At 40.3% G+C, this 23,488-nt stretch overlaps 1 protein-coding gene across 2 annotated transcripts in view; it reads right to left on the minus strand.

Annotated features, from left to right (window-relative positions):
• The window catches only part of B3GAT2 (beta-1,3-glucuronyltransferase 2), a 65,174-nt gene that overhangs the window by 847 nt on the left and 40,839 nt on the right, over positions 1 to 23,488 (minus strand). For both annotated transcript variants that reach the window (XM_045543820.1, XM_045543821.1), the window contains exon 3: positions 45 to 193. In XM_045543820.1, the coding sequence (XP_045399776.1) occupies positions 45 to 193 (149 nt within the window). The remainder of the gene's footprint in view (positions 1 to 44; positions 194 to 23,488) is intronic.

Below are 23,488 nucleotides of genomic sequence, written 5' to 3' on the forward strand. Positions count from 1 at the left end.
CAACGCTGACACTCAAGGTCAGGCAGCACAAGTGAAATGAATACCTTGGTGCAGTTATTTGCTTTTGGTTCCAGTTCTTCCACTGTTGTTATTTGTTTTAGAAAGTCAGATTCTTGCATCCCTGGCTGGGATCCACGCCGCTTAAATACAGCTTTTGGGTTGGACAGGATGACTTGAAGACTTACAGCAAATCCTTTGTGAAAAGTTAAAAAAAAAAAAATGACTTTTAGAAGTAAAATATTGGTGTACTTCTTTTTTTTTCTATATAAATTTGGTCACATCAAAAACAATTTTTTAAATACTATATGTCAGGTCTTGGTATACAAACATTACCTGTATTACAGTCTCAAAAGGAAAATCAACCATTACAATAATTGTGCATTCAGTGCAAAGTAGAGGTGTGCACAGCGGGGCACCTATGTAAAATATGAAGTCTAGTCTGTTGATAATTGAGGGTGAATTTTATAAGAGGTTTCACAGAGGTCATCACATCCCCACATTTGACACTTTGGAATAACTAAGAACTAAATGCAGCAGAAAAGCGTACAGACTTACCCTGGCCATCCTTGGAGTGTGCGGCTGCCTGCCCCGTTCTTCTGCCCGCCCCTTAGGGTCACTGTGCACGCTTTATCAGCATCAGCACTGCTCTGATGCACTTTGCATTTAGAAGATTGAGTGGTAGAAGTCAATTAGCCAGAAAATGAATAATACCTAATTTACAATCATTTGGTTTAAATTTCTAATTTGGCTCAATCTGAAAAGGGTAGGGGCTTTGGAAATTAGTATAGGCCATTTGATAAATTTGTTTTTTGTTTATCATTTACCAAAAAAAAAAAAAAAGAATAAAATTAGTGTAAATTGCCTTCAGTGGTTTGGTCATGTGAAAAATCATTACTGTTTAACCTGTAGTTAAACAAACTCTGTGTTTCAGCGTTAGCCTTTAAAGCAACTCTGCAAGTAACTGTTTTGCGATCTCAGCAAGTAATTATTTTGAAGGTCTGAAGCCCTGGATTCCTTTGCTCTTAATGACTAAGGTGACACTGCAAAGTCAGGCACCCTCCCAGAGTTGAAGCTATAAGACCAATCCCCAGGAACACTTCTTAGCAACTTTTTGCCCTTCTCTACATTAAATGATTTATGCTGCTTTTTGCAAAAGAGAGCAAGGTAAGTACCAAATGATACCAGGCTGTAATGGAGGAGTGGTGAGAATAGCATGATCACCATTCTCATAGCCTCTCCATATGACAGACTGGGCCAGTCTCCTGTTTTGGACCCTGCTGCCTTTTGGGAAGACTTGACACTAAGCCACTACAAACACAACTTGGTACAGCAGGTGCTGAGTGAAGCAGAGTGAACAAACAATCATAAAGCATTAGCCTTAGGACAATCCCAGTATCCTCCACCAGTCCTGGAGGGAGACAGCACATTCTAGCAGAAAGAACACTGAATTTGGAATTAGAAGCCTTTTGTTTTTGCCTAGGTTTCCTGCACTGGCCAAGTCATTAACTCTTCTTGATTGTGCAACTTCCCCATTTCCTCATCTGCAAGAGAAGTGTGATACCTTCTCAACTTAGTGTTTGATGGAAAATTAATGTATGGAAGGACTACTCTACTGACTGCAAAGCACTGTTCATAAGATGGTACAATATATAAATAAAAATACCATTGTAAATATTATGAGGGGCAGGCAGTATTAGCCACCATGTATGGCTGGAAGAATACTGGTTGACAGGTAAAGGGCTAATATAAGTTCTGGGTGGCAGAGTCAGGCCACCTGCATGTCACACCACTATGGAAACAAGTCTGAAGCCTTCCTCAGGCACAACTAAGCCAGCCACAGTACTCAACAAAAAGCCAAAGGTTCAGATTAATACACAAAATGCCTTTTCTAATAGGTCAAATGTTAAAAGAGTTCTTTTTTTTTTTCATGTGCTTATAAATAAGCTTCATCCTTTTTAATCTAGATTAGAGTCTGCCCTTCTCAATCACACTGAAGCTTCTGGTAGATTCTTCATGCGGCTGCAAGGTACTGACTCTATTTTTCCATTCTCTTAAAAACACAGAATCCAAATAGTGCAGAAGTAATTCTGAAAATGATACGAAGCCACTTTGATCTGATTTCCTGCATTTCCCCCCAAGACTTTAACATCATCACAACCACTGAGGGATTCAGATTAACAGTATTTTGTTTTCCTCAAGTTAGGGATATCCTTCTAGCTCTTAACACAGAGTTACATGGCAAAATCTACAACTGAGGAAAAGTTGACGGCCAGTCATGAAGCTACACATTGTTCTGCTGCAAAACCCTCTTTCCTGGCCTCACTAGAGAACGGCACGCACCTGGAAGGCCAGCACCCTGGAGATAAGTTAGCGTGGCACACCACAGTAGCCAAGTGTTTTTCTATTTTCTAATACGAAGGTGGAGACAGCACAATTCAGATGCTCCTTAACCAGCTACCTCAGTTTCCTTTGCCAGGCCCTGCTCAGTGAGCTCTTCAAAAGGAGGAGGCAGGGACTGACCGTTTGTTAACTAGGCCAAACCCTGGGTTGCTTTTAGGGAAACGTTTGACCTGCTGTAAAGCTGAGGAGAGTTAAACAGAGTTCTCCCCTCTGAAGCCACGGGAAAGACTTTTTTAGCTCCTAAGGCATTGATTTCCAACCTAAGATGGACATCTTGAGTTTTCTTCAACTGCAAGTATTTATACTTCCAATATTATATCTTCCCTTTTTTAGTGAGATTAGTTTGTCTTTAAAGATATTGCAGTGGCTTTTGAGATACTAGGAGCCTTGCAAAAATAATGGGAGTAGGGTTTTCTGCCTTGGTCGGTTGTCTGAAAAATAAAGTGCATATGAAAAATAGTTGTTCACTGCAAAAGGAGGATTTCCTGAGTTCTTCAAAGGGAGTTGGGGGGAGGATATACAGTCGCCCTCCATATGTGCAGGTTCTGCATCTGTGGATTCAACTAACCACAGGTCGAAAATATTTGAAAACAAACAGTAAAAAATAACTACAACAATAAAAATACAAATTTAAGAACTAAACAGTATAACAACTATTTGTGTACCATTTTCAGTGTGTTAGGTATTATAAGTCATCTCAAGTATATGGGAGGATGTGCATAGTTTTTTATGCAAATATGCCTTTTTATATTGGGAACTTGAGTGGCCATGGATTTTTGGTATCTGTAGGAGTCCTGGAACCAATCCCCCTGACACAGATACTGAGGGACAATTATTCTCTCCCAGGCAGAGGGACAAGGCCTGCCTCAATATATGCTTACTGACTGATAACTGAGTAGAAAGACATTCAAAGCCCAACAAGCCATTTCCACTTATGCACAAGATAGAGCAACAGGTTCTGTTTTTCCCCTACTGGTTTAAATAACTAAAAACCAGACAAAATGTTTGAAAAAAGTTTCCAAACATTGGGAAAGAGGCATGCAGGATAGAGATCTCTGAGAAAAGAGAATTGTGAGCCCTACAACTGCCTCAGCTTCCTCCCTGAAGTGTGTTTTCAGGCTACACCATGCAGAGAGGAACCCAAAAATCTCTGCATTCTCCTCAAGTTGAGGAAACAGAATTGAGAATTTGAGGAGGCCAAGACAACTAGAATTTGCAGGGCAGAGTATTGGAAAGGACTCTCCTCAAATCTTCAACTGAGTATGATCAGCAAATGCTCACAACACTACCTGAGGCCAGGTAAAGAACTACTGGAAAGGAGCAGGTGAATCAATTATTGGCTCTTACTCAGGGCTGGGAATAGTTCACATTCTCAACAGCCAGAGTCAAGCTACCTCGTGACAGCTGGGGTACCTTGGAGAGTACCTGGAAGGTTATTGTTATCCATTGTGGGGTCAACTTAGCCCTCAACTAGAGGCTAAGCTGGTTCTGCCTAACAAACCTTAAAAGCAAGCCAGTAAAGGATCATATTGTTTCCAAGTTAACTTAGTTGTGTCCCAGTACAAAGCTCAAAAGCTCAAAAACATTTACAATACATAATATATGTTATACATTATATATATATATTATATATTTCTGAGTGTGTGTATATATTTCATCCAGTGCCTAGCAACATAAAATTCAAATTGCCTGAGACAGGCCGGGCGCGGTGGCTCACGCCTGTAATCCTAGCTCTGGGAGGCCGAGGCGAGTGGATCGCTCGAGGTCAGGAGTTCGAGACCAGCCTGAGCAAGAGTGAGACCTCGTCTCTACTAAAAATAGAAAGAAATTATCTGGCCAAATTGCCTGAGACACAAAAATTACCAGGTATACAAAGAGTAGGAAAATATTCGTATAATCTCATAATGAAGAGAAAATTCAGTCAACAGAAACAAATCCAGAAATGACACAGATGAGAGAATTATAGAACAAGGACATTAAAATATATTGTAAATATACTTCATATGTTCAAAAAGGTAGAGGAAAGATTCAGTATGCTAAGTAGAGATATGGAAGACATAAAAAAGACCCAAAGACATCTCAGTGGGGAAAAGTACAATGTCTGAGATGAAAAATACACTGGGTGGGGTTAACAGCAGATACGACATTGCAGAATAAAAGATTAGTTAACTTGAACACCTAATAATAAAAACTACCAAAATGAAACACAAAAATAAAAAAGCCAAAACACACACACATATTGAGTCACAAAAACGAAAGGTAAGAGAGAGAAAAAAATATATGAAGAAACAATGACTGAAAAGTTTACCAACCTGAAAACTCAGGAACAATATATAATGCTTAAATAATCCTACCAAACAACTAGACCTAAATGACATTTATAGAACATTCCACCCAACAATAGCAGAATACACAATCTTTTCAAGTGCACATGGAACATTATCAAGGTAGACCACAGTCTGGGCCATAACTCAAGTCTCAATACATTTAAAAGAATTCAAATTGTACAAAGTATGTTTTCTGACTGTTACAGTCTGAGTTTTGTGCTGAAAAATCATTAATCTGCCATTCTGCTTCTGTAAAACCTGCTTGCTCCTGCTTGCTACCCCCAACACAGAAATTCCTAAGTGACTACAACACCCGTGTTCTGCGTAAAATGATGACAGCCCCCACGTTTTGCGTAAAGCTATTATGACACTCATGTTTTACGTGAACAAGATATGGCCCAGAGCCCAAACTGCCCAGTTCCTGTTACACCAAAGATAAGAAAATGATATCATGCTTACTCAAGGTTTTTTGTACACGTGCTTGCTCTGTCTTAGTAATTGTCCACCCACAAACTTACACTATAAAAACTTTCTGTTTCAAAGGCTCACTGCTGCTTTCTGTGCCGCCTTTGGGCGGTGCAGAGGGCAGTCGCTGGCCAGCTAATAAAGACTCCTGATTTGGCTCAATTCGGTCTTCAGGTGGTCATTTCTCGCATCTCAGACCATAACATTTGGAGGTCCCACCGAGATCCTGCCCTAAGATTGGGCAGGTGGCGACCACCGGTGCCTGGAGACCAGGTGCAGAGTCGAATGTCTTGCCCAGGGGAAGGCCTCTGAGAGACATTCCTCAGCCCCAGGCAGAGGCTTGACAATGCACCGCCCCGGCACCTTCAAAACTGCAAATTCTTCTGGATGAGTCTTCTGATTCTGTTCCCGGGGCAGATGGGAACCGGCTCTAACGTGACCACAGCAGAATTAAAGTTGAAGTTGGTAATATAAAGATATCTGGAAAATCCCCCAAATATTTGGAAACTAAACAACATAATTGTAAATAAAATGTAGATCAAAGAAGAAATCAAAACGGAAATGAGAAAGTGGTTAACTGAATGAAAATGAAAACAAATCAAAATTTGAGATGCATCTATAGCATTGCTTAAATAGAATTTTTTTTAAAGCATTAAGCACTTATTAGATAAGAAGAAAGGTCTCAACTCAATGACCTCAGCTCCCACCTAGAAAAAGTAAAGGAAACACAAAGTAAACAGAAAAAAGGTACTAATAAGAGCAAAACTTAGGGAAGTAGAAATAGAAAATAATAGAAAAGATAAATGAAATAAAAACCTAGCCCTGGCGGGGGGGAGTCAATAAAATTGGCAAATATCTACCCTACTTACCAGGAAACAGAGAGGACACAAATGACCACATTAGAAATGAAGGGGGGGATATCAGCATAGTTTCTACAAACATTAAAATGATAATAAAGGAATATTATAAGCAATGTTTTATGGCAGTAAATTGGACAACGTAGATCAAAATGGACAAATTCCTTGAAAGATAAGCTACCAAAGTTCACTAATGAAGAAACAGATAATCTGAAATAGCCCTGTTATCAATTAAGGAAATGAAGTTTATAATTAAGAATCTTCACACACACATACATACAACCCTCCAGAGCCAGCTTCACTGGTGAATTCTATGAAACACTTAAGGAAGAAATAACAGAAATTCTACACGAATTTTTTTCCAGAAAACAGAAAGGAGGAAACATTTCTCAAATTATTCTATGAAACCAGCATTTCTTTGGTACTAAAAATAGACAAAGACATCACAAGAAAACTACAGACCAACAACCTTCATGAACACAGAAAAATTCTCAAAATTTTAGCAAATCCAACAATAGGAAAGACAACAAATCATGACTACATAAGGTTTATCCTGAGATTGCAATGTTGGTTCAACATTTCAAAATCAATATAATTCACCATATTAACAGAGAAAGTGCATTTTATAAAACCCAACATCTAGTTAAAAGAAGAAGAAATAAAGCCTCTCAGCAAACAAGAAGAGAAATGAACTTTCTCAACTTAAGGCATTTACAAACAAAACAAAACAAAACAAAACAAAAAAACCTACAGCCAACATTATACTTAATGGTGAAAGAGTGAGTATTAGACCCCTGAATTTAGAAATGAGGCAAGGATGACTGCTCTCGACTTTTATTCAACAGTGCACTGGAAATCCTAGCCATTTAAATAAGGCAAAAAAAAAAAAAAAAGGCACACAGATTGGAAAGGAAGAAGCAAAGTATAGCAAACCTCCTCTTCCCCTTCAGCCACAGTTAACAGCATCTATAGTGCTTATCAGTCCCTTCTATTTTGTAGGTATCAATTTAGTCTCACCTCCATAAACTTGTCCCACTACTGCATTCTCTTTTCTCCACACATAATGTAATTTCAACAGGGCTATTACCAAAAAAAACCAAAAAACAAAAAACTCTTTCCAGTTCATAACAGATGGCTTTTGGCAACAATATCTTTATAGTCTGGTCACAAGAAAGAAACTAACAACTTGTTCTCTGTAATAATCACTCTAGCTGGGTGTACTATAGAATATTGGCCTCTTGACACACTTTTAGTATTGCCAGTAGGTATCAGGTAATTTCAAAAATCTCTTTACCCACTTTAAACAATATTTACAATATTTAAACTTTCAAATTAAAAAAGGTATATACACACAGTACCGTCATGGAACTTGCTGGAGAAAAAAAAAGATATGTGTGTGGTACCTCTTGTCTGTCCTCTCTTCTCTAATTCTGAGGTGGCCGACTCTCCTTTCATATCCCTTCCTAGCAAAGCATACACTACCTTTTGAAATGTTGTATGTGTCAGTCTTTCCTGCCCATTCCCCTTATTGAGATATAATTCACTGTATTAAAACTTGCTCTTTTAAAGGGTATGATTAAGTAGTTTTTATTACATTCATAACTCTGGGCACCGTAAGACTATTCTTTTCTCATTGAATGATTTTGGCACCTCTGGCAAAAAAAAATCAATATAGGGTTTATTTCTGGACTGTCAATTCTATTTCTTTAATATCTATGGTTATCCATATGCCAGTACCACACTGTATTACTGTAGTTTTTCCTTCTTTCTTTTTTAATTCAGATGGTGTCTCACTGTTGCCCAAGCTGGTCTAAAACTCCTGGGCTCAAGCGGTCCTCCCACCTCAGCTTTCATGGTAGCTGGGACTACAGGTACCACCATGCTTGCCAATTGTATTACTGTGGTGTTATAATAAATTTTCAAATTGAGAAGTATTAAGTTCTCCAACTTTGTTCTTCTTTTTCAAGATTGTTTTGGCTATTCTAAGTTCTTTACTTTTCCATATGAATTTTAGGATCAATCACCTTATCATTTTCTGCAAAAAGTGCAGCCAGAATTGTAATAGAGATTGCACTAATTCTGTAAATTAATTAGGGGGAATACTGTCACTTTAGCAACATTAGGCCTTCTAGTCCATAACAGTATTGTTTTCTAATCTATGAACATAAGATGTCTCTCCACTTACTTAGTTCTTTGTTTCAATGGTATTTTGTATGTATTTTCTAATATATATCTTATACTTTTAATTACTGAGTATTTTATTATTACTAACACCATTGTGAAATTGTTTTTAGTTTCATTTTCAGATTGTTCATTGCTAGTATGTAGAAATACAATTGATTTTCATATATTGATTTTGTATCATGCAAGCTTCCTGAACTCACTTATTAGCACTAAATTGTTGTGTGTGGGTTCTTTGGGATTTTCTAGGTAAAAAATTATGTCATTGATAAATGGAGATAGTTTTACTTACTCCTTTACCATCTGGATATATCTTATTTGTTTTTCTTGCCTAATTGCCTTGGCTACAATCCACAGTACAATGGTGAATACAGATGGCAAGAGGGGTCATTCTTTTCTTGTTCTTGATCTTATGGAAAAAGCTTTCAGTATTCGACTATTAATAATGTTAGCAGTTAGTTTTTCATTGATATGCTTTATCAAGTAGAGGAAGTTCCTTTCCATTACTAGTTTATCGATCTTCTGTCTAGAGTTTTTGTCATGAAAGAATGTTGGATAGTTTCAGGTGCTTTTTCTGCACTTATTGATATAATCATGTGGCTTTTGTTATTTATTCTACTGATATAGTATCAATACATTGATTGACTTTTGTATTTGAACTTGTCTTGCATTCCAGGGATAAATTGCACCTGGTCATGGTGTATAATCCTTTTCATATGTTGCTGGATTCACTTTACTAGTACTAGTATTTTGTTTAGGGTTTTAACATCTATGTTCAAAAGGGATATAGGTCTGCAATTTTTTTTCTTTGTGATGTCTTTGTCTGGGTTTTGTATCAAGGTAACATTGGAGGCTGGGTATGGTGGCTCACACCTGTAATCTTGGCACTTTGGGAGGTTGAAGCAGGAGGATTGCTTGAAGCCAGGAGTTTGAGACCAGCCTGGGCAACATAGCGAGACTCCATCTCTACCAAAAAAAAAAAAAAAAAAGTAACATTGGCCTGATAGAATGACTTCAAAAGTGTTCCCTTTTATCTATTTTTTGGAAGTGTTTGTAAAGGATTGGTGGTAATCTTTCTTTAAATGCTTGGTAGAAGTCACCAGTGAAACCTTCTGGAATTGGGCTTTTCTCTGTAGGAAGTTTTACTGATTATTAATTCAGTCTATTTGTTATAAGTCTATTCAGATTTTCTCATTCTGAGTCAGTTTTAATAGTCCTTCCAAGAATTTGTTCATTTTCATCTAGGTAATCTAATTTGTTGGCATATAATTTTTCATAGTATTCTCTTATAATTTTTTTAGAGAGGTAAGGTTGGTAGTAATGCTCCTGCTTTCATTCCTGATGTTGGTAATTTGAGGCTTCTCTCCTTTTTCCTGGATAGTCTAATGGTTTGTCAATTTTGCTGATGTTTTTAAAGAACAAATTTTTTGTTTCATTGATTTTTTTCTACTTATTTTCTAGTCTGTATTTCATTTATTTTGCTGTAATCTAATAACATCCTCCCTGCTGCTGATTTTGGGTTTAGTTTTCTCCTTTTCTAGTTTCTTATGGTATAATATCAGGTTATTTGTTTGGGATCTTTCTTTTTAATAGAGGCACTTGAAGCCTTCTAAGCACTGCTTTAGCTGTAGCCCATAGGTTTGAGTATGTTGTATTTCCATTTTCATTCATCTCAAAATATTTTCCAATTTCCCTTGTAATTTCTTCTTTAGCCAATTGATTACTTAGGAATGTGGTGTTTAATTTTCATATATTTGTGAATTTCACAAACTCCTTTCTTGTAATGATTTCTAATTTCATTCCAATTACTCCAAGACCATATTTTGTATAATTTCAGTTATTGTAAATTTATTATGACCTGTTTTATGGCCTAGCAGATGGTCTATCCTGGAGAATGTTCCATTGTACATTTTAGAAGAATGTTACCATTATTGGATGGAGTGTTCTATAGATGTTCATTAGGTTTAATTGGCTTATAGCGTTTTTAAAGTCTTTTATCCTAGTTGGTTTTCTATCTAGTTTTCTACCTAGTATTGAAAGTGGATGTTGACATTAGCAACTTTCTTTGTTGACCTGTCTATTCTTTCCTTCAGTTCTGTCATTTTTGCTTCATGTATTTTGGGGCTCCATTGTAAGTTACATATATGTTTATAAGTGTTATATTTTCTTGATATATTGACCATTTAATCATCATAAAATCAACTTTTTTGGGGTCTCTAATAATATTTTTGTCTTAAAGTCTATTTTGTCTGGTGTTCATATAGCCATTTCAGCTCTTTTGTTGTTGTTGTTCCTATTGGTATTGTGTATCTTTTTCCATCCTTTTGCTTTCAAATTACTTGTGTCTTTGAATCTAAAATATTTGTTTTGTAGACAGTATATAGTTTTTTCATGTTTTTTTAACCATTCTGCCCATCTATGTTTTGATTGGATTGTCTCTACCATTTACATTTAATGTAATTATTAATACTAATAAATTAACATTTATATCTGCCATTTTACAATTTGTTTTCTACATGTCTAATGTCATTTTGTTCCTCTATTTCTCTATTACCACTTTCTTCAGTGTTAAACAGATACTTCCTTGTGTATAATTTTAATTACCTTGTAATTTTTTTTAAATTTTCTTAAAGGTTGCCATGGCGATTACAATTAACATTCTAATTTCTAACAATCTAGTTCAGATTAATACCAACTTAATTTCAATAGTATATAAAAACTTTGCTCCTATTTAGATCCATTCATTGCCCCCACTTTGTGCTATTATTCTCATACAAATTACATCTTTATATATTTTGTGCCCCTGAAACCAGATTTCTAATTATTGCTTTATGTAGTTGTTTTTAAAAACAGATGGGGAAAAAAGGGGTTACAGAAAAAAATTACATTTATACTACCTTTCACATTTACCTATGTCATTATGTAATTGGCCCCATAAGCAAGAAAACTTCTTTTGGTAGTTTTCTTATGTTTCGAATTCCCAAGCCAACAAGAACTTTGTAACTTTCTTTTGCACTGATGCATTCCCTTTTGAGTTTCTTTCCCAGAAATGATAAGCCTCCTTGCAGTCACAAGGTAACTACACAGCCTTACACCACCTGTTTGTTCAGAGAAGACAAGATAAGTGATACTCCATCACAGATTGTGCCCAAGGACCTACTGAGCCTATGCACAAGGCTGAAAGAATGACCAATATTAACCCCTAGCTCATTATAATACTAAAATCTCTGGCCTGCGAGGAACTTATATGTCATTTTTTGATCATGGCATATATATACTAGCATGATTTCTCACTGTGCTTGCACGCCCTACACTCCACCCCAAACACATGATGATGTTCTCACCCCTCATACATTATTCATTTCACCTCCAAAAAAACCCTGATCCTATTGATCAGAGAGATGGGTTTGAGACAGTTCATACATCCCCCTCTCAGTAGACATATCCACTGTAATAAATCCTTTCTTCCTTGACAATCCTCATTGTCTCAATAATTGATTTTCTATGCAGCAAGCACCCTTATATCCCCCCCTTGTGGATTCATTAACAGTTACCTTACCAGTGTTGGTATTTGTTTATGTGTATTAGAGTTACTGTCTAGTGTCATTTCACTTCAGCCTAAAGTACTCCCTTCAGTATTTCTTGTAGTATTCCATGTGCTAGTAATGAATTGTATTGGTGTTAATTGGGAATGTCTTCATTTCTCCTTCATTTTTTTGAAGGATGGTTTTGCTGGATATAGAATTCTTGGTTGACAGGTTTTTGTTTTTTTTTCCCTTTCCTTCTAACTTTGAATGTGTCATTCCACTGCCTCTGGCCTCCATGGTTTCTGATGAGAAATTAGCTCTTAATCTTATTGAAGATCTCTTGTTAATAATGGTCACTTTCTTTTGATGCTCTCAAGATTGTCTCCATCTTCGGCTTTTAGCTGATTGTGATGTGTCTAGGTGTGGATCTCTTTGAGCTTATTTTCATTGAGCTTCCTGAAATCCATTGAGCTTCCTGGATGTGTAGATTAAAGTTTTCCATACAAATTTGGGAAGTCTTCAATTATTATTTCCTTAAATATTTTTTCTGTACTTTTCCCTCTCTTTTTCTGGGACTCACAGTATGCATATTGGTACATTTAACTCATGAGACTCTAAGGCTCTGTTCACTTTTCTTCATTCTTTTTTCTTTCTGTTCCTCAAACTGGATCAATTTCCCTATGTTTCAAGTTCACTTATTCTTCTGCCTACTCAAATCTGCTTTGAGCCCCTCTAAAGAAATTTTCACTTCTGTTAGTGTACTTTTTCAACTCCAGCATTTCTATCTGGTTCTTTTTCAGAAAATATAATTTCCATTTCTTTATTAATCTCCTCTATTTGTCAGACATACTTCTCATATTTTCCTTTAGCTATTTAGTCATTGTTTCCTTTAGTTGATTGGATATATTTAAATATCTAATTTAAAGTTTTTGTCTAGTAAGTTCAATATCTGGACATTTTCAGGGACAGTTTCAGGGAAAGTTGATGGCTTTCTCTTTTGTGTATTGGCCACACTTTCTTGTTCCTTTGCTTTCTTGTAATTTTTTTGTTGCTGAGTGTGGCCAGTAAAAGTCTATGCTCAGTTAGCTTAGAGGTCAGCTAAATATTGGACACAGATTTTCTTAAATGCCTGGTACCAACGAATCTCTGTCTTTGCCTAGATGTTCTGTGTTCATGTTGGGTATATTTTCAACACTTAGCCAGGCAATTTACAACTCTGGCTTAGTCTTTACTTCCTGATTGCATAGAGACTCAAGATCAGTCAGAGAGGTAAACCACAGGCTCTGTTAGGTTTTTCTTGAACATGTATATAGCCCAGGGCATGCACACAGCCCTACACATCCAGATGGCTTCTAGATTTCCAGAAATATATTAGAGCTTTCTATAGTCCCCTATGGAATAAAATACTTCCCCATTTTTTAAGTTTTTTGCCAAGCTTGTTGTATGTCACAACTGTTTTCATTGCCTCAGGGAGCTGTGATAGTGAATAATCACCACAAGTTGTTTTGGAAAAATGCCCCCAGGGAAAAGGCTGTTTGCACTGGGTGAGCCCTAAGTGAGATCAGATAAAGACAAGGCTTGTTTGAGTAGGGTTTTCTAGGGAAATGCAGGACAGATCAAATAATGACAATTCTCTTAGAATGGATCTTTGAATTAGTTCCAATGTGTTCTGCCCTTCCAGTAGTCAGGCTATGGTTTTTAAGGCTACCATGACGCTGGAGACAAGGAGGTGGGAATAGGGCAAGTTGACACACCACAATACTCACTGTTCTTACTAAGATTTAGCTAGTTTTTTAAAAATAAATACTCCCCAGATTGTTGCATACCTTTGGTTAATTTCCATAGTTCTGAAAAAGTTGATTTTGACAAATTTTGCCAGTGATCTCATCACTTTTATGAAAGAGAATATTCAGAGTCCTTACTCTGTCATTCCCAATGACATTACTGCCTTACTCTTTTTGCAACCCCCAATTCCATCATCACCCCTTGAGGTAAGAAGTGACGGCTACTGTAATGTAGGGCATGAAGGTACCTAAGCACTTTTCTTCATAGTCTTATACTTTCTAGCCCTGGCATCTTAAAACTATCCAACTGAAAAACAAATATGTTGATAGTATTGTTTCAGGAATCATTTCTACTAGATTTAAATCAAAGGTAGAAAGCAGAAAAGAGGGCTATATAAAAGGAATGTGTTTGTTGCTTATTTACTCTCGGCTCTATATTGCCACTGTTTCCTGCAAGTGTTCCACTATAGATTTTCATGGTTCTAAGACTCAATGCTTACATGTCATCAAGTGCTCTTTCACAGCCATGGTAAAGACTCCTTCCCAACTGCCATTTCTTAATGGGTAGACAGAAATATAGTTTCCCACATTTACTTCTAATTATAATTTAGAATCATTTTTTTCTGGTGCAGAAGAGAAATGAAAAAGCATGTCTTGGTTGTTAAATAGGTCTGTTAATCTACTCCAGAATACTGACTGAAACTTTATGATTGCTTCAGGGTGAAACTTTTTAAAAAAAATTACTGTCTAGTTTTAAAAAATCCTCAAAAGTTATTTAGCAGCCATCATTCTTCATGGAAAAAAATAACACACTCTGCATTTCTAAGAAGTATTCTTTATTTAATCTATAAACAATTCATTTAAATTTCTACTCTGAAAACAAAAATGTATCATTGAAAACTAAATCTTCTAAAGAAACAATTAGGATGATGAAAAGGATGGAAAACTTGATCCTAACAACCAAATATAATTTAAAGAGGCTTATTAATTGACTAGTGAAAATATTCATGAATGATCTTCTAGTGGGCATGCCTAACATTGAAGTTTGGCAGGGGAAATGGTTCTATTAGCTCAATAGCCAAAAAGACTATGATGGGAAATAAACCACTGTACGTGCTGGGAATGGTGGAATCAACATGCTTTACACCGTGTGAGAGCTGCTGTTTCATACTTTGTTTCACATTTGCAATTGTCTACTTTACATTCTCCATGGTCACACTAAGCCACCTAGTTCAACTGAGAAAACATAGTAGAACAGGGTGGAGAAGGTACTTATGCTCTGGTCCTCAACCCCTGTGAATACCAGTGAAATAATTTTTTAAATAATTATTCTTCAAGGATTCACTAATGAAGCTGTTACGCTTATATCACCTCCTGGTTTCATATGGAAGCTATGTTGGCTTCTGATTTGAAACCTTAATAAATTTCCTGAAGACCTAATTTAATAAAATAGTGTGGCAGTATATGAGGGTAGTTGAGCGAAGGTTTTTAACTTAGAGGGCCTGGGTTCAAATCCTTGCTCTGCCACTTACTATTAAGTGACTTGGGGAAGTACTTTAACTGTTCTGTGCCTCAGTTTCCTCAAATGTAAAAATGGAGACGTTTTCCTATTATAAGCTTTTTGTAAATCTTAAATGAGCTAACACATATAAAGCACACAAAACAGTACCTGACACATTGAGCATTCTGTGTTAAGCACAATCATCAAAAAGAGATCTTTCTTATTTACCGATCTGGTTCTAAATAACTTCTTTATATTATTCTAAATAATGTTACCTTTCATTTTTCATGTTCCCTTTGACATTATTCACTCATTCCAACAATCTTTACAAGCATCTTGTTTGTCTTTAGCAGTGGTGACACAATACTGAATAAGACATGGTCCCTGCTCTCTGGCAACTGCTAGTCCCATTAAAAGAACAGATGTGGCATAGCTGTGTCACAAATGCTACAACAGACATAAGCAGAGAACTTTAGGGGCACAGTAGTTGGAGAAGCAAATGTTGTCTGACTGGAATAAGGAAGGTTACAGAGATTGAGTGAAATCTGAGACGGATTTTGAAGCACTTGAAGCATTATCCATCCACAAAGAGGAAAAGTAGTTTTGAGGCTGAGTATTAGGCTGGAGCATCGACGGGTAACAAGGCTGTAAAACTGCTTATGTGCAGAACTCTGTACCCCACCTACTGATCTGCACACTTTAAACTGGTAAAAATGGTAAATGTTATGCTATGTGTATTTTACCACAATAAAACTGCATTCTCAATGAATACAGGCAATCTTTTCCCTTTGTTGGTAGTGCTTTTCAGTTACTATGATAAAAAAAAAAAAAAAATTCCTGGCCAGGCACGTGGCTCATGCCTGTAATCCCAGCACTGTGGGAGGCCAAAGCAGGAGAATCACTTGAGGCCAGGAGTTCAAGCCCAGGCTGGGCAACATAGTGAGACCCTGTCTCTTAAAAAAAAAAAAAAAATTCCTATGCTTAAATTCTCTTCATGCTTGACCCCAATGGAAGAAGTATTTTCTGTGGAATAATTCTATGGAGCATTCCCAGACTTTGCAATGAGGCTATCCTACATGCGACTGACTCAGTGGGTGGCACGGGAGAGGAGCTGACCCCTGACGGACTGCAGTGAGCCCCAGGAAGGAACATGAGAGTAACTCTGATCACCTGTACCAGCTGCTCTTATCCCTGGCTGCACTTTATGATCATCTCAAGACTTAATTAAAAAAATAAAAACACTCAAAACCAGACCCCCCCACCCAGAGACTGTACGATCTGATTGTTCAAAGGTGGAGCCCAGGTGTGGGTATTTTCCAACGCTCCCTTTGTAAGTCTTACGTGTAGCCCGGCTGAAGCCCACTGAGTTAGACTCTCCTTAGAGCGCTCTCTGGGGTGCACCGCGGCATCCCCCCTTTTGAATTTCACCGTTAAGAAATGCTGACAATGGTGTCTCAGAAGCAATAAGAAGGTTTAACTTTTAATTTTGCTAATCCTTAAACTAGAAAAGAAAAACATGGTAAGATTTATGAACTCAGTAAACATTTGTTCAGGCTGCTACCATCAGGGGGTGCCCAGATGGGCACCTGGAGATGCAGGCAGACGGGCGCGCCGGCAGAGGGAGCAGGGGGCAGGGAGGACGCGGATGCGTGCGCCCCCGCGCGGACAAGTGCGGAAGCGCAGGATGCTGGCGACGGGAACGGGTGGGAGGGCCGGGAAGAAAACCAGGAAAGACTCCTCAGAGAAAGCAATTCCCACATCACTGGTGAGCAGGGAAAAGGAAATGGAAATCAGCCAGGCAAACAGGGAAAGACAGACAGACATTCCATATTCTAGGCTGGAGGGTAGGGTGTGCCCATCAGCCGAGGGCGATGCCCGCTGAGCCCAGCGCCCGGCTGCGGTTGAGGGATTTGAAATTGAGGGGGACTGACGTGCAGAGTGTGGGGGGTCGGGGTAAGTGTGGCCATTCAGGGAGCCCAGGACGAATGCCTGCTAACTGTAACTTCTGAAGCCGGTGCACAGAAATGTGTGGCAGTCACAGCTGCCAACCCGCGTGACAAGGAGACTGGCATGCGTGCCAGCACCCAGGTTAGTGGTGCGCAGCAATAATCCTTCATCCTAATTATTTACACTACTGAATAGTCTACCTCTTTAATAGATCCCAAATGAAAACTCATAGGAAAGTCAAAGTGGTAAAAAGGACATTTCTTCCCCTTGTGACTTTATTAGAAAACGTGAGAGTCATCCTTTTCAATCCTTCCCCATGTGCCGTGAGTAATTTGTACCACGGATACATGTCTCATGTTCCACACAGACTCACTTATCCACAGAGGCAAGCCGGAACTTAACTGCACCAGACACCTCGTGAATCTAAATGCTACAAATGGCATTTTCTTTTGAAAGCTCAAGTGTTTTCGTTTGTTTAGTTTTTCAGCTGGGAAATTATAAAAATGAGCACATATCTGCTCCTAAACAACTCAGTAATGATTCTTTTTTTTTTTTTTGGTTTTGATTTTTCTCTTGTTGATTACTCTCTTTTGGGGTATTTCATCTGAAGCAAGGGCTGGTGTTTATCTTAACATGCCGTCCTGCACTCTGCGCCAATTCCTTGAATGTTAACAGCAAAGGTCTACCAGCCAGGACAGAAATGAAGTTCAGCATGGACTCAAAGCAGAGTTTACATGTTCTTAACTATTACCTTTAACAGTAATTTGAAATAGCTTTATGTGGATGCAGATTCAAGCATTCACAGAATAGTGGGAAATTTTGCACGTATCCTCTCTCATTTGAACCTCACCATAACCCAGATACGATCCCCAATCTACAAGTGGGAAACGTATTTCCCTAGATCTTCAGGTTGTATGGCCTGCTTGTGTCTGAGTGGACCCGGGGGGCAGTGACTCTCCTACCCCACAGGTGCCTGCGTGGGCCTGACCACCATGATAATCAAAGCACTGATCCGATTCCTCTGAACAAATGTGTGAGCCAACCGAACACAAAGATAGTCTGATCTTGTTTCTTGGTTAAGAGACATAACATTCATGGAGTGTCCACAATGTTCTCTTGGACGGTTTGTATGTGACGTCTTACTTTGTGAAGAATTTCATTTTTCCTATTCTACAAATGAACAAAATAGAGGCTCAGAGACCAAGAACTCGGTCACTTGTTAGTAAGTGGGTGAGTTGAGGTTCAAGGCAAGTTGGGAGGCGCCTCCGTAGACGCACTGATCTGACGCCGAATCCCAGCTCTACCGCTTCATCACTGTGCTGCCCTGGGCAAGCCGCCGGGCATGGCCAGGCCTCTGGTTCCTTGTATTTAAATGTGGATAATAAAACCAGCATATCCTTCACAGAGTTGAGTGAGGATTAAATAAGCACATAAAGTACCTATGAATGCCTGACACCTGGTAAGGTGCTCAGCAAATAGTATATAATTACTGAGTCTGTTGGACTTCCCTGATATAAAGGAAAACTTTAGGTTTTCAAAAATTTTAATCTTGAATGAATGTTTTATTCCATTGAAATCTTGAGCGAACTCCAGTATGTAAAGGCAGAGCTGGTAGAACTGAAGTGGGACGGAGCCCTGGAACCCCTCTCCCCACTTCCCTAGCAGCCCTTGGAGGGCTCCGTGGATCCCTCCCACCCCACCCCACCCTGCCTAGCCCCCTCTCCAGCTGCTCCAGAGACAGCTCCCTGATCCTGAGCACTCAGATGCATGGGTGCTCCTCACCCAGCCCAGCCGTGGCCACAGCACGTGTTCACAGGCAAGTCTCTAGGATGCCCTTCAGTCTGGAAATGGGTAAGAAATGAGCGGCAGGCTTGCCTATTGTCCCCAAACTCTACCATCATCCCTGCAGGTCTGTAAGTTGTTAGGACAGAATTACCACCCTCTGCCAGCTGCGGTCCTCTCCCAGTGACAATCACACTGCACTGACCTAAGGACAAAGTCCCAAGCTGGTCCCCAAACCCTGCACTAAAAGGCACCATAAGGCACATCAAATCACTCTACTGAGAGCATTCAGTAACTTTATCTTTGTCATACAAAACATTCATGCATGGAAAACAGCACACCTAAATTACAAATGACTCCCGAGTGACAGGAAGGTCATTCCCTCCCCTTTCTTGCAGTATTTACATTCACGAAGCAAGGTAAAACTGTGACAGAATTTTGACTCTGCTCATTTGGCTTTGACAATCATTTGATCCAGGTTGGACTGAAGTTTATCCCAGCACTGTCTACCAAGATGGGTCTGCCAAGTAAATGAACCCAGGCAAAATTCCTTGTCAAAGAAGACCCTGAACAACTGTTATTTCCACGTCCCTTCTGAGAGTCTGCAGAGAGAGAGTTTTAGTGATCTGCCTAGAATTATTCCTTGGCCCTCTCCAATTCCACAGTCATCAGTTATAATCATTAAAAAACAATGTTTGCCCGGCAAAGTGGCAGTGAGGGTAGACACTCTGGGATAGGGCAATTACGCAGCCCCGCTTGCAGGCTGCAGCTGTGGCAAGCCTGGGACCAGGGGTGGACCTGGAGCAGAAGACAGGACAGCCCGGGCTGGTCTGCAGGAGGCTGCATTCTGGGCAGGCGAATGCGGAGCAGATGAAGCACCAGCAATGACAGTGAGAGATATAATGTCACTGTGCTAAGTGCTGTGGAGTCTGCGAGCATGGGGGTGACGGTTGTCTTACTCTGGGCTGTAAGCACAGGTTTCCCTGAGAAGGTGGCCTGAAGCTGAGACTTGAAAAATGAGCATGGCTGAGCCAGGAGTGAAGGGGACAATGTGCTGGAGGAACTGACCTTTGTCCCCAAGGACTGGGTAGAGGGGAGCGAGGCTGGCAGGGTGGGCAGGACTTGGAGGGCTGAGAGCTCTGAGCAACGGATGGCCAAAGACCCGCTTTGCATTCCCGAAAGATCCCTCCTGCCTCTCGGCAGCGTGGGCGCTGGGGAGGGCAGGTGTGATGCAGGGGGCCGGGCAGGTGCCGACACTGTCCTCCTCCCCAGCCCCTCCAAACTCCACAGTCCTCCGCCAGGACAGCACAGCCACAGTGAATCCAAAGCCTGGAAACTTTAGTCAGGTAACGTGATTTTCCCCCCCTAATACGCAGACTCTTATTTTTACCCAACTGGTGCTCTGAGTAACAGAATGTTCTAATTACACCAGATCACCATATTTTCTGCACATAAATTACAACTCAAAGGATAATACAAATTACACCAATTAAAACTAAACCAAACTTAAATGTAATACATCAGTTATCACCATTCTCTACAACAGAAAAGGTGTTAAAAAGATCTAAATGTCTGCTGATTTATAAGCATAATCTGGAAAGGCTTGTTAAAATTTTATAGGTCCCTAATAGCTGTGGTATTTAAGCCCTCCTTGCTCCTCCCTCCCCCTCCCTCTGCCCCATTACCCTGTATGCGGATGGCCCAGCCGCCCTCCCCCTTGCATCTGGCACCTGCCGCCATGTGGTTTTCAAACTGTGCTTCTAATCGCATCAGTCCTCTACTCGAAAAATTTCACACTCTTCAATATCCAAGAGATGAAGACAAATGTCTCATCCCACAATCAGCCCTTCCCATCTGACCCCAACTTGCCCTTCCCCTGAGAGCCACACACCCCCTGGATTTCCCAGTCCCAGAACACCCCCCGCCCGGGCCCCTGGCCTGTCCTGCCTGGGCCTGGCACTGAAGGTGCCTCTCCGGTACTACCTCTTCCACACACCTGTCCTGAACCTCCCCCATGGTGGCTCTGTTTTCTCTTTAACTGTAACCCCCAAACATTCCATTTGTACTGCATTTTCTATCTCATGATATGGTTGGTTATGCACTTATTAATGAAATAACCCTCCTCTCTCTGCTAGATCCAAAACTCCCCTGCAGGGGCCATACATTTCCTACAGGATCAGTGTAGTTCTAAGCTCAGTAGGTGACTATGGAATTCTGTCAAATGTTACTTTCCCCTCTCTGTTAACATTTGGTGTATGGGCAACTCCAACAACTGGTCCCTCCACCTTCCCAGCAAGTGGTTTCCTTACCGATCTCACCTTTGGTCTAGGAGTCAGAGGTGATTCTGTCCATCTAAGGTCCTGATCCCCCTTCTTGGCTCTCTTTTGGGACTTTCAACACTTTCTCTTAAAACTTCAACTTCTCCTCCATCACTATTCTCCTATCCCTTGAAACTGCCACCATCTCTGTTCCCTTCTTGTTGCTGCCACAAGTCTGGGAAGAGCTGTCTCCTGGCCCCTACTCCCCACTCCCACCCCAGCCCTGCCATCTGCCCACTTCCCCCAAAGGTCTCCAACAACTGGAAACTACCACCAGCTGGAAAGACGGCACTAAGCCACAAGGTAAGGATGAGGTGTCACCAGAGAGAAGGGCATAAACAGGGTGGGCCCCTTCAACAATCCTTAGAATCAGAACTTGTCAAAATCATTCAACCTTCAAGTTGGAAGGGACCTCAGCCATCGTCTCTCCTTTCCTCTTCCTAACCCACACCGCCCGGCCACTCAGCTCCACACCGTCCCCTGTAATCACTGTCCTGCCAAACGGAGCCCCCTCAATCCTTCCACAGGTCGAACTTCTCCTCCTCTTTGCTCTGCTAAAATCCTAATGTTCCTCAGGCAATTCTGCTTCTGGCTCTCACACTCCCACACTCGCCAAAACCCTCCTCCTACCACGTGAGGATACCCAACAACCAAATGACTTCATGATTCACCCACCTCTTCTCTCCAGCAATGGTTGTCACCATCTGCCCCGACACCCTCTTGCAGGGCATTACCTCCTTCCCCAGCTCCTCCCCTGCAGCCACTTTAAATGACTGTCCCCAAGAGGCAACACAAGGCCGCCACAGAATCTCCCTGTGGGGGCTCATCCAATCCCAGGGCTCCGACACATCCTTGTGCACAGGACTCCAGGCCAGAATATGAAGTCTTCCTCGACTTCTCATCTGTTACAAAGGGCACAAAAGACCTACGTTCTCCCCAGCTGCCCCTCCGGCCCTCCCCTGCATGTCTCTTCATTTGGCGGGTCCTAATTTGTATCCTTTAAAATATACATTATAACGATTAGTACTTTTCTAAGTTCTGTGAGTCATTCTAGCAAATTATCAGACCTGAGGGGGTTGGGCAGAAATGCAGGTGGCCTGGGAGTCCCCCGTGTGGCTGGCTTTGAAGTAAGGGCAGTCTTGTTGGAAACTGTGCTAACTTGTGGGGTTTGCACTAACTCCGGTGGATTGATGCCAGGATTTAACTGCAGTACACCTACTTGGGTCTCTACCAGAACAGAGTACCTATGTGCACCATGAACTGGACTGGGAACCGCATGTATTGTCATTAACGGAGCACAGAGCCCTGCCTGCCACCTCCTGGAGTCAATATAAGGTGCATGCCAACGCTGAAAATTCCTAAAAATTATCTCAGCCTTAATTTCTGAACTTGAACAAATTTACAACTTCTGGAGAGGCTGAAGATTACTTTAAGCTCATTTCTTTCAAGAAATGGTTCTTATTTACACCTTCCTGGAAATGGCCAAAGTGAATCTGTCACCTGAAAGTAGTTCCCTGCCTTCCAAACAGAGCTAAAAACTTCGTGTGGACGGCCTTACTTTTGCCCAATCATCAGTCTGGGTGTAGGAATTGAAGCTGGAGGCCCAAGCTGGCAGAAAATTTCCAGGGTCTGCCTGGCTTGATCAGCTACAAAAGCTAATCACCACTGATCAGCTACAAAAGCCAAATTCATGGTGGGGCGGGGCTGTCTCTTGTGTTTTCCTTCCACCTCATGGGTGGGTATATTAATTTTTTAAAGTAGTAATCATTAGAAATTTGTTTTTATGTCATCCAGTGGGACAGAAATAATCTTTACGTCTGCCATTAACGTTGTATGCACAAGATAATTTCAAAGTATTGTTTCATGTCATCTGAGAGCAAAATTTCAGCATTGGGCAAGTCCAAGATGGCAATAAAAAGAAAGTGTAAGAACTGCATGAATGATATGAAACATCACGGTTTCACTGCCTGACAGTCAAACGCGCTTCCAGGGCTGGGCTGTGAGATGACTTAACAGAAATACAACAGGACAGGCCCCGAGGTGCTTCCACTGAATGTGCTCAGACCCACAAGGCAATGCACCTGTGGAAATGTTACAGTTTAGCTCTTTAAGTTTCATTTTTAAGATTTTGAGGGAGAAGGGGGCGAGATGGCTGACTAGAGACACTGGTCACCAGATCATATCAGAAAAATGGAAAAGTTTTAGATGAAAAAACAAAACAAAAAACATAGCTCAGGTGTAATTATGAGGGAAAAGTGCCAGAACCTACTGGAGATCCCCCAGGAGGAGGCTGTGGAGCTGAAAAAGAAGAGCAAGATGTCGGCAGAGATCAAACCCTGAGAAATGTGGGAGTCCTGTGGAAAGAGTAGGTGGGGGTTTTGTTTCTCCTTCCCTCACAC

The sequence above is a fragment of the Lemur catta genome, chromosome 2 (assembly GCF_020740605.2).
Source record: "Lemur catta isolate mLemCat1 chromosome 2, mLemCat1.pri, whole genome shotgun sequence".
Classification (NCBI taxonomy): domain Eukaryota; kingdom Metazoa; phylum Chordata; class Mammalia; order Primates; family Lemuridae; genus Lemur; species Lemur catta.